We start from the raw sequence: 18,991 nt of genomic DNA, 5'->3' as shown, positions 1-18,991 counted from the left end.
CAGAAGGTGGTACAGAACATTTTAGGCTGCAAGGCATTGCTGCAGCTTGCTCTGTCCCACAGCGGTCACAGCTGCCTTATCAGCTGTATGTGAAATACGGCAACATACTGTGCACTAACTCTTACTGCTTAATATATGTATAGCCAAGGGAGTGTGTAGAGATATCTTTCACACATGCACTGCAGATTTATTTTAACATTTCGAATCCCATACAGGATCTTCTCCAAAGTTCTCCAAGCAGCATCCCTTACATGGATGCACACTGTGTTAATAGTGGCAGCAGATACAAATTCCTGTCCACCTTACGGTGTTGACACAGAGCAGACATCGTGATGTATGTGAGGTATGAGTTATGGGATGCTGCAAATATTCCACTGGCTCACTAGCTCTGCTATGAAATCAGTGCTCCACTCCAGGCATAGAGTGCACACAAATAAAAACCTGTGATATATTCACATACATTAGAACCCCATTTCTGCTGTGAATGAGCTTGAGCTACCATAATTAGTGATTTGAAGTAGGCATTTGCAATGGAATAGGCTAACTGTTAGATGAAGTGGATTGTACATTTAATCATTTGGCAAAGCAACTTACAAATGAGACAGAAAACCAACCCTATAAAGCAATTGAGGTTTAAGGGTCTTGCTCAAGCACCCAACAGTGTTTCACTGAGATTTTTTTTATGTATTTTAAACTCAGAGTCATACTATTACTAGCACAGAATCTAATCACAATGTGAAATGAAGCTTTAATATATGCTTTACTTCTGTCTGGTTCAGGTTCTTCCTCATGTTGTCTCAGGGAGTTTTTCCTTGCCACTTTTGCTTCTGGCTTGCTCATTAGGGTCTACATCCAGATTTCTGTAATGCTGCTAAGATTATTTTATTCATCTTGTTTTGAATGACTTGTGAAATAAACATGGTGTCACATATAAATCCTCACCTCATGTTGCTCCTTGCTAATTGGCATCATCACGACCAGAGTGTGAGCCGACTTAGTATTTTTGCCTTTTGTGATGACTGGGTGTGGGGGAGATAGAGGTGATGCATGAAATGATATGACTGTTATTTTCTTTTCTTTTTTTTAACCACTCAGTGAGTGTACATTAGACAGAGTCAGCATTGAAATGCAACAGTCTTTGCACTTTAGAGGAAAATTACTGTCAAAGGGAAAAAAAAGTCTTCTCATACATGTGAATCTCTCACAGATGAGCCCGACCAGGGACACGAGCCAAGTTGAAGGAGGTCAGTTTTGATTCCAGGTGGCTCTAACCACTGTACAGATGTTTGACTAATGTGTGTTATTGTAACTAGCCAGACTATTTGTGCTCACTCCAAACGCTCCATATACAATGTGTGTCTGTGTACTTCTGTGCATGTTTGTATGTGAGAAAAAGAGGTGCAGGGAGCTTCGGTTTCAGACAGCTAAACTGCATTAGCTGCTGTATCGAGTTTTCATTAGGTTTGACCTGCTTTTCCTCAGACTGCAACGAATCAAACTGAAATCCCCTCTGTTCCTATGAAGCACTTTTAAAGGTCACTGATCAGAACTCACCAATCACTTTATAGTGTTTAACTAAGCGATGGGACATACCTGTGAATTTGCTTTGCTAATACGCAACACTGCTGAACTTCAAAGAAACTGGTCTATAATGATTTGTCCTGCTTTGGTTTCCGATATTCACATGGGATTAAATTATCCTGATCTTGTATTAGCATATAGCCACGTTCACGGCTCATTATAGAAGTCTAGAGGATTCAGATAATCTTCTAACTGCATTCTTTGCGTGTGTGTGACTGTATGTGTGTGTGTGTGTGTGTGTGTATATAAGAGAGGAAAAGGGTGAAAATCAAAAAGAGATGGACAGACAGAGAGTAATCAAATTTCTACCCTAATCCTTGGACTAGCTGGACACAGCAGGGAATCTGCTAAAAATGTCTTTGCAACTGTTGAATATATGAATAAGCTTTTTGGATTTATCACACGGCAATGCTCTCCTGATGCGTGACATATTAAAGAGATGCTAACCAGACTGCTTCTGGAGTGCTTGTAGATAGACTACAGTAAATTTTGCAGGTGAGAGTTTATATAATGTACGTCTGCTCATCTTTTCACATGTGCTCGGTATGTATGTACTGTTTGCTCCCGACATGAATTTGACAAATGTTTGGCTGTCTGTGACTCCAAAACCTATTTTGGAAAACCAACACATGCTACAGGGATGAATGGCAGTGACTACAATCCGTACAATAACAGTTAAAAGCCCTACAGTTCAACTAATTTTCACCATTTTATAGTCACTAAATCACATTTGTGAAGCTACAAGTGGCTAATCAGCAGCTTACCATCAAACAATAATCATCAAATGCAATAATCAGATTCGGATAAAGGGACAGCTGGGCCATATGTAATGCGTCTTTACTCCGTGTTTGTCCGTGTGTGCATAAAGCACTTATCCCATCACCCCATCTCGTGTTGCAGTAATAATGGCTGCATTGTGATTACCTGTCGTCCATGAACAGGTGGAACACCTCGTTTCCCTTCACTTCCCTCCCCCCATCTCTATCCCTTTCTCCATCACTCCCTCACCTGCTAACTCGAGCGGTGAGGCTGGCGTGTCATTCGATCCATCTGGCCCCATGCGACTCTCAGTGCACCTGCTCGCTCACTCGCTCTCTCGCTTGTGTGTTCCTCTCTCAGCAGACTGCTCATAATGGGAGAAACAGGAAAAAACATACGGTTCAGGATTAGATGGTTAGATTAAGAGTCGTGATTAGATGGCTAGCTTTGATTAGATTAATGGGGTAAAAAAAATGGAAAAATACATTACTAAATTAAAAACCAGCTTAGTTTTTTAATTGTGTATTTATAAGCATATCAATGTGACTGAAAATAAGCATATCAATCAATAAGCATATCAACTTGACTTGAACTTGACTTGACTCTGCACACACACACAGTTCAGCACAAAAGTTCATTTAATGTCTAAAAAAGTGTAAAAGTCTAAGCATATCTCAAAATAAACTGCTTAACTTACTTCTAATTTTCTACTCACTGAATTTGTATATATATATATATATATATATATATATATATATATATATATATATATATATATATACCTTTTTCCTCTTTATTTTAATTTATATTTTTCGTGCATATGAAAAGTTCCATGTATGCAACCAACCAAGAAATGCTTATTTTACCTGGTAGATTTGTCCATATGTTCTCATCAACACAGTCACCTGTTGTTCTCTCTTTCTATTCACTTGAGAAATGCCTGAATGTCTTATCCATACATTACATCCTTGATCTGATACATTCATGTTTCCTGCATCCATTGCATCATGGATGGGTTTCTGATGCTGACAATGATCATAAACTTCCCACATCCATAATGAAAAGATGTTGTCCCATTATTATTATTATTATTATTATTATTATTATTATTATTATTATTATTTTATCTTTGTTTCTTCTAGTGTAGTCCTACTGTAAAAAGCATTCAAAAATTAAACTACATTTTTTTCCTCTTTGTTTCTATAATTATAATATTTTTAGGATTCCGGTTGTAATTTAATACATTATTGTTGCTTAGCAAATTGCTATTTACTTAATATCCAAATTTCTATCCGTGTGATGTGTGCGTGGTTTTGAAGCTGAGTGTAGCCATTTTGAAATAGAGTATGCAAACATTTGCAAATTGGGCCTTAGAAAAAAACAGTTTTGCTGGTGGTGGTGCTGAGTGATAAATGAATGCAGCATTGAAAACTGTGTTTACTGAATGGAATTTGTTGTAAATCAGTGAATTCGCAGTTTGGTCCACATAGTGTGCTGTTGTTTTTAGTGTGTGCAGCATTTTTAAAAAATGTAAACTCGAAATTTAAAAAAGATGCTCAGCAATTAAAAAAAAATAAATAAAAAATAACTGAGTTACAATATAAATATATATTGATTTAAGTGCTTTGGCTAACTAAAGTGCCAGAGACACATCAGCGTGCCAGCCACTAAGGTTAAATTATTTGTTTACCATCTTTTTAAGTTGCCAAATCTCTATTTTGCATCTCTCTCTCTCTCTCTCTCTCTCTCTCTCTCTCTTTGTTCTCTGCCTTGTCATCTTCTTCCCAGCGTTGCATGCCCTAGGGATATTTTTACCCAGCTAATGAATCGTGTGATGTTCCATTGCCCTCGAGCAAGGAGCAACTGAGTCAAAGCAACACGTGACAACATGCAAGACACACCATTAGCTGTTTTATACAGTCACAGTGTTGGTGGAACTTTGTGACACTGATTTCAAGTTAGATTCGTCCATGTTTGGATCAAAATTAAATGGTATTTCCAGAGCACGTTCAATTAGAGTTAGTTTATCAGTCAACACTATAGAAACGAGACACCGTTGAGTGACTGGTTTTAGAAAGTATATGTAGAGAAAAAAGTTACAGTGTGACACAGAGAGTGAGAAGGATAAGGAGGAATGAATAGAATCATGTTTTTACATGTGGATTAGGATTGGTATCTTTGTCATCATCGTCATCATGATGCCAGCTTGTGATAGCATGCCTCTTTGAAGCAGGCTGGCTCACTGCGCTCTTATCATCAATTATCTTTAAAGACAGCAATCTCAGTTGCTCTACTACATATCTGTGAATTAATCATATCCTTTATCCTTTGCATAGATATGACAATATTATGGATGAGCAAAGTCCCTTGTGCAGTTGAAGGACAACCTACATTCACATTTTATACTCTAATACACAGGTTCCCAACCATGGTCCTGGAGTACTCCCTGTCCTACATACTGTAGTGTTTTCCCTGCTCCCAACAAACCGAATTTAATTAATAACCCTACCAGAGTTGAAGTGGGTGTGGTGAAAATTTTAAATGTGTAGGACAGGGGGTCCTCCAAGACCAGGGTTGGGAACCTATGGTCTAATAGTTTGTAAGATATTCAGTATAATATAGTATATTTAAGTATAAGCTGAGCCATTATCTTTAGAATGAATCTGTTATCACTAGTCTAAAACTACTCATCGTATACAGTACATGACAGAAAACAAATCCTGAGAGAGATAAAGAGAGAGAGAGGGAGCAGACTAGCTGGAATTACCATACGGGTAGAATTGAGAGTGAGAGCTCTTTTTTCATGTAAGCTCATATTTAAAAGTCTGTTCAGGCCATCTTTCATTGCCTCGCTTCCAGGAAATTGTCCTTGTCAGTTAAAAGAAGCCGCTCTCTGCTCGCTCTCAAATGATATTAATTTTTGTTATGTTTTTCAAATTGCCTCGGGGCCCGGCGAAACTCAGGGGGGTTCATCTGGGCAGAAGCCAAATGTACAGACATTTCAATATTCATTTCATCGCCTCTCAACAGAGCCTCAATTATTCATGTTCATTAATTTATTATTGTTCTGTTCATCTTTACATTTTCCATTTGAACTCAGTTTTAGTTTGGTAATTGCAGAAGCGTCTTTCTGATGAGGAGCCTTGAAGCTTGTCTCATTGGTGTGTAACAGGCATTTTGTCTCTCTTTTGCTTTGTAAAAATTTTCTCTCTCATGCTTTGTAAAAGTGCCTGACTGAGGATTAAAGATACACAAGCATGATTTGAAGCAGTTTGTGTGTATGTGTGTGTGTGTGTGTGTGTCGCATCAGTAGTCTGATCACTTGCTTGCTGCCCCTCTCTCTCTCCCTGCATCTGTTTGTTCAAACATTAGAGTGTAATTACTTCTCAGAAATAATTGTTTTCTTAATCGCTGCTATCATAATTGTCGGCGGGTCCCGGGCTTGCTCCCTAACTATGTTTAGAGCTATAAAGGGACCCTGCTGAGGGAATAAGAGTCAGTCATATTCTGATGAAGGACATGTATGTGTAGGTGTGCAAGGGTGATATGGCAGGGGTCTTTGAGTAATGTGTCCATAGCCTCAGGAAATGGAGTTTGCCTAGATGTCACTTTGACATTGATTTATTCATGATAAACACCCTCCTGTGCTACTCTCCACTGAAAGGTCTTGTGTTCCAAATGAAAATGAAAAAATGTAATAACAACACCAGAAAAAAGAAGAGCATCAAATAAGAGTAGAGGTTTTTTTGTTTTGTTTTTTTTTGTTTTTTAATAAGATCTTATAACTTCTTGTTATTCTTATAACAGCACAACTGTAGTCTCTATAGTAACAACTTACACAAGTGTTTGTACGGCGGATGTTCCACATAAACTGATTTTAAAAGTGTATAATTGTTGGCATGGTGAAGTTTTTGTGAAGAGAGGTTTATTTAGCATTGTTGGAAGGAGTCGCCAGTGTCAGTGCTTTATGACAGTTAGGGGTAAAGCCGCAACTTTACATTTTTTCTTATTACCTTAAAGAAAATTTAAAAAAAGAGAGAGACTGATGAGAGAATGACTATTTCTAGCTGTTACAACATAAGTTAAGTGGTTAGATAATGGTATATCATTCTTTAATAAATAAAAAACAAAATAATTGCATAGCATTGGTGAATTGCTGGTGAAAATACATGGAATAAGATCCTTTAGGATGTGCTGTTATTGGAAAATAATTAACTTCAGGGTGGCCTCACACCACCCTGTCACTGATTATTTTCCTGTAACAGCATGCCCTGTCATGTGTTATTCCTTACGAGGCTTTGGCTTCTTCGTATCTTCCAGTGTGGTCCCACTTAGCACAGAGTGATGAGAAGCGAGAAGACACGTGACTCGTTCTGTGCATTTTCACCTGACAACCTCCACCTCCAACCTAGTCTCTCTTCACATCCACGCTTCTGTCTCTAAGTCTATTCTTGTCCCAGTCTTCCAGTTGTCACCCCATTTGTGGTTATATCTTATTTCACCACAGTCCGGACATGCAGCCGCAGCGTAACCGCCTTCACGATGTGATGGATACGGCGGTGCTCACTACATCGCTCTCCCTTTACTGCATCTCCCCAAAGAGTCTGCTCAGCAGCCATCTTCTGTAATACCTGTCCATGTGTGGGATTTGAGACCGATAATGGTGGGTGTCTGTCTCTCAGATTTCAGCTTGGATGAGACAAAGTCATTTGGTCCTGCTGCGTTATCTGAAAGTGAGAGGTAACATTTCATCTAAGCGATGTTTAAATCCTGGCACAGAGAAAGATGAATTGGACCGTTTACTTTCTCCCGTCGTCTGACCCAGATTGGTGGAATTCGCCATCCTCCCAATAGCATTTATCAGCTGTGTAAGATGATCATAATTCGATTGAAGTGTTGGCAGTGATTTAGTTAGAAGTCAGATGTGTGTTGTGGTGTCACACTCTCCTATAGATTGTGCTGAGCGGAATCATGCTGACCGCTATCAGAACAAGAGGAGTTCTGTGTGCCTGACCAGCAGGAAACTGCATTATGTGATTAGTGAGATCCCTTCTGCCTCAGGGCTGTTTACAGCCATCGTTTTCGCTGACTCATAAGCCTCCATCACCTCTGACTACTGCTGGCACGATGATGGCTGTCACCTACTGACATTAGTGGGTCAATTGTCAGCTTGGCTATTCACAGTCACACTGAGTCCTACTTACTCAGTGTAAAGAAGCAGAGCCTGCCATCGGCCAGTGATTGACAAGTGGCAGGACACATGAAGAGGACAATGGCTGGTATTCCCTCCATAGAAAGGGCTTGTATGAAATTATGTGTAAATGTGAGTGTGAAAGTCGAAGCCAGAAAGTGTGTGTGCAGGGGTTGATAAAGAACCAAATTTGTCTATTGCCTATGTTACCATTGAAGTCACTTGAATGCTTTATGTGCTTGGATGCTTACTTGCTCATCAGGTTGCTGAGATAATGGATTGGTTCCTTTAAAGGATGTTGATGTGTTTGAGTTCAAGTGTCAAGGGAACTAACACACTACACACTTAACACTCGCAACTCTATATGCCTGTTATACATTATTGAGAAGCATTCAAGAGTAATGTACCAGACATAAATTAAGTAATAGCTATGAAAATGGATGAGAACTTCATTTACCATAGAACATTACCAGCCAACTGGAAATTTCATTCTCTTGCATGCTTCTAGGCACAAGCTCAAGCTGATTGCTAACCTCTCCAGTACGAATCAAGATAAACAATTTACTAGCAGACTTGTGTTGAATCCATTGCCATTGCTGGAGTAAAAAAATAAATCCTCAGGGAACTCCACCTCTTATTCAGAGTAGTTCAGAGTAGTTCTTATTCAGTTAGAGGTAAATTCAACTTTTCAGATTAGTATTCTGTTACACTTCTATTTAGAGTGGGGAATGTTGAAAAAGCAATACATTTCTTCTGTTATTTGGGGAACAGCTACTTAAAAAAAACACACACACAAAAAAAAAAAACACACAAAAAAACCTTTGTGGTTTGGTGAGATCCATGAGTTACTGAGGTACTGAGTGAACGAAGCATAAATAGCCCAAATTCTTGATGTCCAAAGGTGCTGTCTGCACACATTCATTAGGAGTCTGAAACCCACTCAGGCATGATTCTTTATTTATTTCCACTGCTAAACGAGGGCAATAAGGGGGTCAATACATGCCCTAGGGAGCAACACTACAGGAATTAATAGAGAGTTCAAGGGCACTGCATCGATCGCACACTTCAGATCATAAAATGGAGGAAAAGAAGAATCACAACTCATGCATTTAAAGTCCTAAAGGGGCTAAAGGGTGAACTTGAGTGCCTCTGTTTGCTTCTCAACCTGTTCTTTGGACTATTATTAAAACCATATTGGTTTAAACCCATCAAGGTGAATTCTTATCATTCTTATCATGTTTGCTAAACTCAAACCAAAAGCTTAAAAGAGATAAAGGCATGTGAAGTAAAAAAAGAAAAAAACTATAAAAGAATAATATAAACAAACAGATAAAAATTAAACTATTAAATATTCATGATTCTGCTCCTGTTTGAATATGGCTCAGCAACAATTTATAACTGTTGCAAATTTTCACTGCAATGGCAAACAACTCTGGTGTTTTGTTTGCTGAACATCTGGCAAAAGGAATGCCTATGTTGACATAGAGTGGAAATGGAGTGGAACAGGAAGACATGATGCATTGTATGTGTCATTGTAGTAGAGTCAAAGCTAAAGTAGAGTATCAGAGGAATGAAGGATCGCAAGGATGGATGGACTGAATGATCTGACCAGGTGAGGGATGTGTGCTTGAATGCCCTCCAAAAGCCTCCATTCAAACTGGGCTGACTGAAGTCCACCAAAGCTTGCTTTGAACTTTGGATTCAGAGGGCTGAGTCTGCAGTGAGAAAACACTAGCGTATCTTATGTCCAGGGGCTGTTTCTTTCTCTCTTTCTCTTCTCTCTCTATCACTGGAAAGAATGCTTCTCAGCAGTGCTGATCAGCTATGCTTGAGTTTTGCCCACACAGACGGCAGCTCAAGGGTCAGATGTGATTAGAGTGGCCCTTGGGAAAAGTTTAAGACCTGGTGAGCTACTATCAAAGAAGGACCTTAGCTGTGGGTAAAGATTCTCTTAGCAAAAATCTTCTATTTGAGGAGACTATCACAAGTGGGAGCTTGGCTTGGACCTAACTCCAAACGTGTTAAAGGGATCCCTGGAGGACAGAGCGAATGATGAAAAAAAAAAAAAAATACACTGCCTGCTCATCTCTGATTTCAGTGACCTAGGATCACAACAGCCTTGGGTAAGATATCAAAAATCCAAAGGTAGACTGTGCAGCAAGCTTGTCTAGAAGTCTTCACTGGCTGGGGTACCATGTGCCCTGGATGAGAGGTCAGACTCCTGACTAAACTCCAACTGGGCTCAGGGGGTCTGGAGCCCATCTGGAGGTCCTCATGGGCAGGAAAGCAGGAGAGAAATGAAGCTTGACCAGCTCCAGTCATCCTTTAAGACAAAGCAGACACCTGAGACTCCCTGAGCTCCAGGATAAACAAAGACTCCCAAACTCTCACCACAGGTGCTGTCACACATAACACATCCACACTTACACACTCGCATAAGCACACAGCCCAAGACCATGAGTCTCTCACATTCTAAGCCAAACTGTCCTCAAATACTGCATATAAATTATTTTGCGCATGTGATGATGATCAGGGGGATTATTTTAATACACACTGATGCACATCTCTATCATATGTTTCTGGGAGTATCTGAGCTTCATCCATATTTAGCTATGCTAAATACGCCCGACCCCCCTCCCCATTCTGCTGCCATGTTATAAGCGTTTAATTCATCATTTCCACTTTGAAACAGTGGAACTTCCTCTGGAAACTTCCTAAGAATGAGCTGTAGAGAGAGTTGCCATGGAGATGGAGTATGAATTTATCTGTTTAGGAGTCATGGTTGTTATCCACATCTACATTTAGCTCTCCAGTAGCCATGTATCTGGGTGAAAGTGCTCTCCAAGCAACATGAATGATAGACGCCTTTTTATTCTTTCCATATTGAGGGAAATATTGAGGGAAACTCTCGGAAACTGAGCAGTTTTGGTCTCTTTTCAGAGCTCCCACCACCTTCCTAAACCCAAGTTAGCTTTTTTTTTTTTTTTTTTTAAAGACCAAGTTAATGCAAATTGCAGATTAACACGCTGCTTTTAGCCTTTTTCTCAAATTTTTTTGGAGCTGAACGACTTCAGATTTTTCTATGCTTCTGAGTATGTTCTCCATGTTTAGCTTGTGATCCTTTTCCCGTTGCCCAAGTCTAGACTTCATTCTCAAAGGAATATTGTGTTACCTCAGTGTACAGCAATACTAAAGTGTCATCCAACCTCCTCTTTTTGGAGCCAAAGGACAGTTTCAACATAAGTTCAATCACTTTCACTGTGAAATGGCTTGTCAGTTTTTGAAAATAGACCATATCTATTGTCAGTATTCCTGTCGTGTTGATTAGAGTTTGGGGATTTGATTCTCTGTTTCCTCATGTATATCCCGGATCAGATAATCGTGTCTGGGGCACTCTCAGGTTCCTTATGAAACTTTGAACAGGGCTAGTTAATTACATGTGCTACCACTGACAGCAGTGACTGAATTCCAGTGTCTGTTGTACATCCTCCTGCTCCCCTTCTCATTTTTCCTCTGGCATTCTCTCTCTCTCTCTCTCTCTCTCTCTCTCTCTCTCTCCATTTAAGAGTAAAGTCTGTTGTTTCATGGGACATCTGTTAGCAGCATCAGATTTTGTTATTTCTTCCTCCTCTACTTTTCTGCCTCATCTCCTCGTTTCCTCTCCTCTCTGCTTGGTTGCAGATTTACACTAAAGCCTAAGAGTTTGTGTTTTCTTTCATTGCCTGAATCATTGCATGTCCTGGGTCACAGGAACAGGTCTACCGTCCATGTACTTACACACACACACACAAACACACACACACACGGGCACAAAGCAACAGAGCAGTGTAGGTTTCAGAAATGTGTGCCCTTCACTAAATATGGCAGTTGTATTTAAACATGTACTGATTAGAGTGGACAGCTGCCTATGGAGACAAAGAAATATCACTGTGTGTGTGTGTGTGTGTGTGTGTGTGTGTGTGTGTGTGTGTGTGTTTGTGTGTGTGTATTTGGATTTTAACCTGCGTGTGGCCTGTCCAGAACTCTACCTGGTGTAACACTATGACTTTGTAAGGAGGCACCAATAAAATCTAGCTGACTACCGATCTTCTGCTACCAATTACACCGAGATGATAATGAGATCGATAGAGATAGGCTCTAGGACCATGAGGTAGGTGCCAGGCAGGGCTGTTGATTAGAGCCAGACCTTTCTGTTGGATGTTCATGTGGTTCAGCTTAGGCTTAAGAAAGCAGTCATGGATCTGTCGTAGACCTCCGGTCACGTTTAGCCTTTACACAAATGACTGCGACATTCAATCAGCCATGCCTGTCATACCAGCAGCACTCAATCACTTAGACAGAGAAAGGGAAAGACAGAGAGAGAGACAGAGATGTTAAATGGAAGTGAAATCCATGCATTCTCTAAACACTTTCTGAGCCCTCAATCCCTCCAGGGGGTCGTGTGTAGATGACATTTTACTTGGATGCTTGCCGTGTGTGTGTGTATGTGTGTGTGTGTGTGTGTGTGTGTGTGTAAGGAGTCTAATGAACCTATATATCCTTAAGACAGGTAGGCATTCTGTCGAGGTCATAGCTGTGCCACGTCACAGCAGGGTGCAAAGGAAAGACCACCAGAGTAAAACATTTAAAGAACAAGAGAGAGGAATTCATTAATTTGTTTAAAGTTTGTCTCTTTTTGGGGTTTACCATTTTAATAACAAATTCAGGAACTTCTCTGAAATTATTTTTGGACTTTTTTTGATGTCCGCACATGATTCCAGTGTGCTTGTCGGAACAGACATCCCACAAAGCCAAATCAAGAATATTCCATTTTGGTTCATTTTAAATAATGGACATAATACATGTGCTCTGAAATTTGTAGGAGTCCTAATGCTGTTGCAAAAAAACTGTGCCATTAAGAGACATCCATTACACCAGGGGAAGTCGGTGAATTAATTTCTTCTCCTGCACTTTCAAAAGTCAATTTTCCTCATTTCACCATGTTCACATGCTGCTGCGCCTTGTCAAAATCCATCACCCAGTACGTATTACCCATTTATTCCATGTAAAATTGTCCCTCCACTGGATCTGGATCTTCTGATGATTTTTCTAAAGTCAGATTCATTTGAGGGTAATTTAAATCTGAAGATGGATAGTATGATTGCTGTTACCATTACCTTTGAGATTGAAAAAGAGAAAGAGAGAGTTAGAGAGAGAGCTAAAAGAAAATGGTGATTATATATATATATATATATATATATATATATATATATATATATATATATATATATATATTTTTTTATTTTTTTTTTTCAGCTATACCCCCTACAGGCTTTTGTTTAATCATGCAACAAGCGACTACTAAAGTGAATATTCATTTCATCCCGGGAATATTCATTTAAATTCTTGTAATTACACAGAAACATCATTTCTGAATAAGTTTGCTGCATTATTGAGCAAATAAATATATATTATTATAAATAAGTCACTGTACCGTGCGAACGCAGATGCAAATGTGTGTCTAGGTTTTAAAAGGCCTGTTAAATATTATAGGCTTGGACTGGTGCTAAGATGATGCTGGAATGATGCCTGTGAACTGTAATCATCTCCGAATAATGACACACAATAATAACAAAGATGCTGAACTGCTATCACGCCATCAGCCAATGACACTGCGTAAGTGTGCACGTGTGTGTGGGTGTGAGAGGGGTTGTGAGAAAGAGGATGTGATGAATGAGCTTTATGTGTGTGTGTCATCAGTGAACTGAGTAAGAAGACATTCTGTGTGTATGTGTGTGTGTGCGTGTGTGTGTGTCCACCTCCGTAGCTAACCTTTACACACTCCTTCGCTTTTCCACTCCTAATTTATTAGAATACAAATGTCAAGGTTATAGTGACGTGTCAAATCAGAGGCACAATTTGGAGTAATGAGGAGCGTTGAAGCGCTCTGTCAGAGACGCAGTGAGCGAAAAAGAAGGAGGTGGAAAAATCGCCGAGAGTGAGTGATGGCACTCTGTCGCCTTTAATATTCTGGAAAGCAAGAGTGACAGAGCAGGGAGACAGGAGAGAGGGGGGCAGACCGCAAGGAACTAAAAAAAGACTGCAAGGCCATTAGGATTTATATCACATTCGCTATTTCGTTTCTTTATTGGACAGTTCTCAAGTATGTTGCTTACAGTTCTACCTTTTTTTCCCAACAATCAGATATTCAAAGAGTAATTCTCTTTATCCCTACTGTCATGCTGCCCTCTTTTGTAGAATGAGTCAACACCTTTTTTTTCAGTCAGTGGTTGGTCTTCTTGTCACTGATGAGTATGTGCGTTGGTGTTTTGCGTATGTGAGAGTGAGAAAGAGAGAAAGAGAGAAGATGAAGGCGTGTGTAATTATTACAATATTTTGGCCCCTTTGTTAAGTGATGCTAAAAGGGTGACAGAGCGGGAGAGAGTGAGAGAGAGAGGAAAACGAAAGAAAAAGACAGAGGAAAGCAGGACCACTTTTCATCTCTCTTCTTCCAACCTGTGCGAGAGTCAGTAGTTTAATTACAAGGCTACAATGCTCATTAAAGCATCAGAATTTAATTTTCTTTCTGCAGATGAATCCCACCTCTCTCTCCCGCTCTCTCTCTGTTTCTTGTTTCTTCTCTGATTCGACTGACCGTATAATAATACAAGTCTAAAATCCTTAAGCGGCTCTCTCAGTCAGTCATTGTGAATCAGCCACATGGTGCCTCCGTGGAAGTCCTTGACTGCAGCCTACTACGGCATCAACAAAGCATTATCACACTCATCCTGCCCAACTTGTCCACCTACATAGTTCTGCACTCGTATTGTCAGAGAAACAATGACTCTTCTGTTTATCAAGGGTGAACCTCTTGTATTATTTTACTGGAAACCCAAAAAAGATGGCTGTGTTTGTATTCTCCTATACCAATGCTTATATATGACTTATTTTAGTGGTGGGTCCTGTGGTGAAAAGATATCTAGGGCTGTTGTTTTTGTTCCAATTACTTCTCTGTGGTTGTGGAGAATAGTTGAAAGGATTGTGCATGCCTCACGCTACTCCATCTCATCATCTCTTTACTTTACCGTATTTCTTCAGCCCGAGGCAACCTGCTGAGTTTTGAATGAATGGAACACAATATGATAGTGGAGGCTAGCGACGGCAAAAAAAAGTACCATTTTGTAAAGCTCTCGGTCAAAACAGTTTATATAAGCTGCTATTTTATCAGTTTATACATTGTCCTTATATATATATATATATGTGTGTGGGTGTGTGTGTGTGTGTGTGTATGTGTGTGTGTGTGTGTGGGGGGGGGGGGGGGTGTTTTTATCGATGCACCTGCATGCACTTATTCCTGTGAGACCATGATTTCTGTATAGTGCTGTATATGTTTGCATGAATATGTGTGTCTATACATGTGTGTGTATGTGCTCATGAACATACCACTTGTTTATTTGCCTGTAGCAATGTGTTCCATCCTATCCTCCCCCTGGGATCCTATCCACTCCCCGTGTCCTGTTTTTGTTATAAAGTAAACCACGCAAGGAGACCTGAGCGTCCTTCAGACCTCCCCAGCTATATTTAACACCACTACACCAAGTGTGGCATGTCTACTTAATCCTGAGAGCTTTCAACTCATATTCCCAAGACCCTTACATGTGACAATTACTGCATAAGTCATTAATATTGTAGTTTTTTTTTTTTCTTCCCCCATCCTTTTTGCTACTTTAGTAAACTGGTCAACATTAATCTTCCTTCCGCAGAACTCCCAAAGTGCAGTGCTGTGTCAGGAAACAGCCTAGATACAGCATTTACTTGTGTAATTATATAGGCCAGAGGTTTCAAACTCAGGACCTGAAGGGCCAGTATGTGCACAGGTTTTCACTATGACCTTCTATTAAACACAAATTTGGGGTTTTAATTACAGAGGCTAGAAATGTTCACACAAAGCCCTTCCATTATTGTAGGAAGTAAAAAAAAAAAAAAAAAAAAAGAAAAACAACCTTGCATCCACTGACCCCTCAAGACTTGAGGTTGAGACCTATGTTTTAGGATAAAACCCTAAAATAAGTTGCGATCCAGCAAGACACCCCAGAATACGCCCTTCTTCCTTAAATGAAATAAACCTTCCTTGCATCTTGGAGCTCCTCAGTCCAGTGACTCGCAGCACTCTGTTCTCTTGTAGCCATTCCGCCGAGTGACGTTCTCGGTGGTGAGCCAGCCCCAGGACCCTCACCAGGGCTCTCTGCAGAGCTGCTACGACAGTGGCCTTGACGAGTCGGAGACGCCGAGCAGCAAGAGCTCCACAGGCCCCCGGCTGGGAGCCCTCCCCCTCCCTGAGGATGCCTATGAGAGGACCACGCCGGATGGCAGTGTCGGTGAGGCAGAGCATATGGAAAATGGTAGGGGCAAACACAAAAAGATAAGCTAAAGCCTAAAAAAAAGAGCTCAATCAGATTTTAGGGGACAAATGAGATCCCAACGAATGTGGCCAAACACTCACACACCACCAGGAAAGATCGAATAAAATGAGGGAGGCCAGATCTCTGGGGTAATAAAATAAACATAAAGCTTGGAAAGCTAGCGGAAGTACAACACCTGAGCTCATATACAGTAAGTGCACAGACAGTCGATACAATCGGGCTTCATATGTCCATACTTGTGCCATTTGTTTTTTTTTTGTTTTGTTTTGTTTTGTTTTTTTCTCGCTTATCACCGTATTTTGTTTGCAAGCTAAATTGTCAGCTGTCATGTTAGTGTCTGTACATCATCAAGGTAGCCATGTTAGAGTTTAGCAGAAATCTGGTTCAGCATGTTCTGAACTTTTTTAGCCTTTGACTCATTTATGTTTTGACTCAAATCTTAGACTGAGCTAAATGAATAAACGAACAGACAAGTACATTCAATTCAAAATAAATTTGAAGTGCCTTTATCAATAGATACAGCAGCTTTGCAGAGATCCAGATGTAGATTTAGATCCGTAATGAGCGAGCCAGAGGAGAGAGTGGCAAGGAAAAACTTCCTGATATGACACAAGAAAGAAACCTTGAGAGGAACCAGACTCAAAGCCAGACTAGACTGGGTGACAGTGGACAGTTATTACATAATGAACTAACTAAATAAATAAATAAATACTTTTTTTATACAATATATTTTTTTAAACCATGATTGTGGAAAGTCATCTCCAACTTGTCAAGCATGCTTAGTATAGCTGTCACAGTTCATTGCTTCAGATGTGCCCATTTGATACAGATATACAGTAGGTACATTGTCTCTGCAAGCAGTTTGTTTTTCTGGAATCAGTGCTGAGTTTAGTTCAAGGCCTTCAAGAGAGATGAAATGATATTACTCAGGTCTGTAGTGTTTTATATCACTTAAAAAAGAAGCAGATCTCTCATTGACTTTGCCTGCTAGCTCTTTTTTTAAAAACACTCAGACCAGCAATGTTTCTGAGGCTGTCAATAGGACCACTGTTCTCAGTCTGGTATGCAGCAAAAAAGGCCTGTTTGCTAGAGCTATCCTGGTGACATCGGATACTTTATTTGTAACACATCCTTTTTGTTTGAGGTCAGTCTACCATTTTCTTTAGAATGCAGACCTCTTAGGTACTACAAAAAAGCATGACTATCTAGCTATTCATCAAAATGCTTCATATTATTGCTAGAGAGGAAAGAAACTCTTAAGTTACTGAAAGCTTTATTGTCCTCGATACCTGACAATTGAACTGTCAATCGCTACTACCTAAAATAATTTCTCAAGGCCTCTTCGTTGTCCAAGTGTCAAAAACGATGTATTAGGGCCAGATATCAGTGTCAGGGTCTCCCAGTGGTGAGGAGGAATCAAAGCGTGCTGTTGGTGAGAAGAAGAGAGTATGAGTTGTAACCTTGCCATTTGGAGAACACTGGCCTAAACGTAGATTAAATGGACTTGGCAGGGGAAAATTGTGTTAACCCACTCTATGCGTAAGATATAGAAATTTGTCCTCTGGGCAATTTTTAAGCTTGCACTCAAACAATGCCAGGCCAAATTAGCAGCAATTACAGTCCTCTTACAATTCAGGTTGGGCTTAAAGTAATTGAGCGGAGGAGGAACAATGGCAGAGTGATAGATTAGAGCAAAATAGGAGAATGTGAAGGGAAAAAAAATGCTAGCAAATATATGTATTATATATATATATATATACATATATATATTAAAGTTAAATATTAAATATTTAACTTTAAAGCTCAAATATTTACCTCATGCTAAGAAACTGACTTCAACTTATTATGCAAAATTTACTTTTAGGGTAGTCCAGTTAATGTAACTGCTGAGTACATTCTCTCTGTTACAAGCTCTTACTGTTAAAATATAAACTCAAAATTTGTAGGAGTTCTGCTTTTTATTAATTAGTCATAACATAAAAACAGCATTTTTATGTTATTTGTGAATCAATAATCTTTCTTCCAAATATACATACAGACACATACTTTCTTCCATCTTCTTTTTCCTGTTATCTCACCCTATTCTAATTCTGCCTGTCTCCAGTTTCTATTTCTTTTATCGTATATGATCTTTCAAGGTCAGAAACAGGCAAACAGATGAATGGTTTTTCTAATAAACAAGAGTCTGCTCACCCTGCTATACACAATCTTTAGGAGAAGGTATTTGTGTATGTATATATGTGTAGTTCAGAAGAAAACCCAGGTGAAGAAGTCTAAGTATATGAGTGTGTGTGTGGGTATGGGACAAATGCCAAAGCTACAAAGGAAAAGGAGCATGTTTAATTCAATACATAGCTGGAAAAACAAGTCCAATCGCGTATGCATTCAATATCGTCTGAAGCTGAAACTTGATTTTTTTTTTCAGTACAGGGTACACACAGCATTATCACACCTCTTCCTCGACACACGGTTTAAACCAGGAGTCTCAATAAAGTGTAGCTGGCAAGGACGCTTGTTGTGAAATGTCCAATAAAACCCTGGTTTGCGAGATAATAGGACTTTCTCTTCCTATTATCACTTGTTTACCAAGCAAAGTATACAGTAACTCTAGAGAAATATAATTCAACCATGCATCTGTTGAAACCCAGGCTACCTCATCCATTACAGAGCTTGCAAGGATAATAAAATGATTAAAAATATGCTAATACACAAACACTATTTTTATACGCTGATACACTGATTTAGCTAGGCTATTAATGAACCATTACAAATAACCTAATATATGAAATGTAATTGCTTACTTAATGACTTTCTGTACATGTTCAAGATCAGGCGTAGCATATTAATAATATTAAAAATGTTCAGAGAAACAATAAATCTACTAAAGAAGTTACTCAACTGATAAGCAGTACCAATATCTGTAGTAGTAGTAGTAGTAGTTGTAAAATCCATACTCATCCCTATTTACTAGACACACACCATTAACACATTTCCACCCATTTCAAGAGACCATCTGATCCTTTTCGACTGTGTGCGTGTTTAAAATCATATCTATAAC

The 18,991-nt window shown here is 39.4% G+C and overlaps 1 protein-coding gene across 5 annotated transcripts in view; it reads left to right on the top strand.

The window, feature by feature from the left end:
- The window catches only part of pcdh7b (protocadherin 7b), a 137,366-nt gene that overhangs the window by 50,123 nt on the left and 68,252 nt on the right, over positions 1-18,991 (top strand). For 2 of the 5 annotated variants that reach the window (XM_053233796.1, XM_053233797.1), the window contains exon 2: positions 15,696-15,888. The exons of 1 other annotated variant lie outside the window; for it this stretch is intronic. In XM_053233796.1, the coding sequence (XP_053089771.1) occupies positions 15,696-15,888 (193 nt within the window). Of the gene's footprint in view, positions 1-15,695; positions 15,913-18,991 lie in introns of all 5 variants that reach the window. 2 more of the 5 variants (XM_053233795.1, XM_026936693.3) reach the window with 1 other exon arrangement.

This window comes from Pangasianodon hypophthalmus, chromosome 4 (genome assembly GCF_027358585.1).
Source record: "Pangasianodon hypophthalmus isolate fPanHyp1 chromosome 4, fPanHyp1.pri, whole genome shotgun sequence".
Taxonomy (NCBI): Eukaryota; Metazoa; Chordata; class Actinopteri; order Siluriformes; family Pangasiidae; genus Pangasianodon; species Pangasianodon hypophthalmus.
The sequence above is the reverse complement of the archived record's forward strand: the minus strand, read 5'-3'. Positions and strand labels throughout refer to the sequence as shown.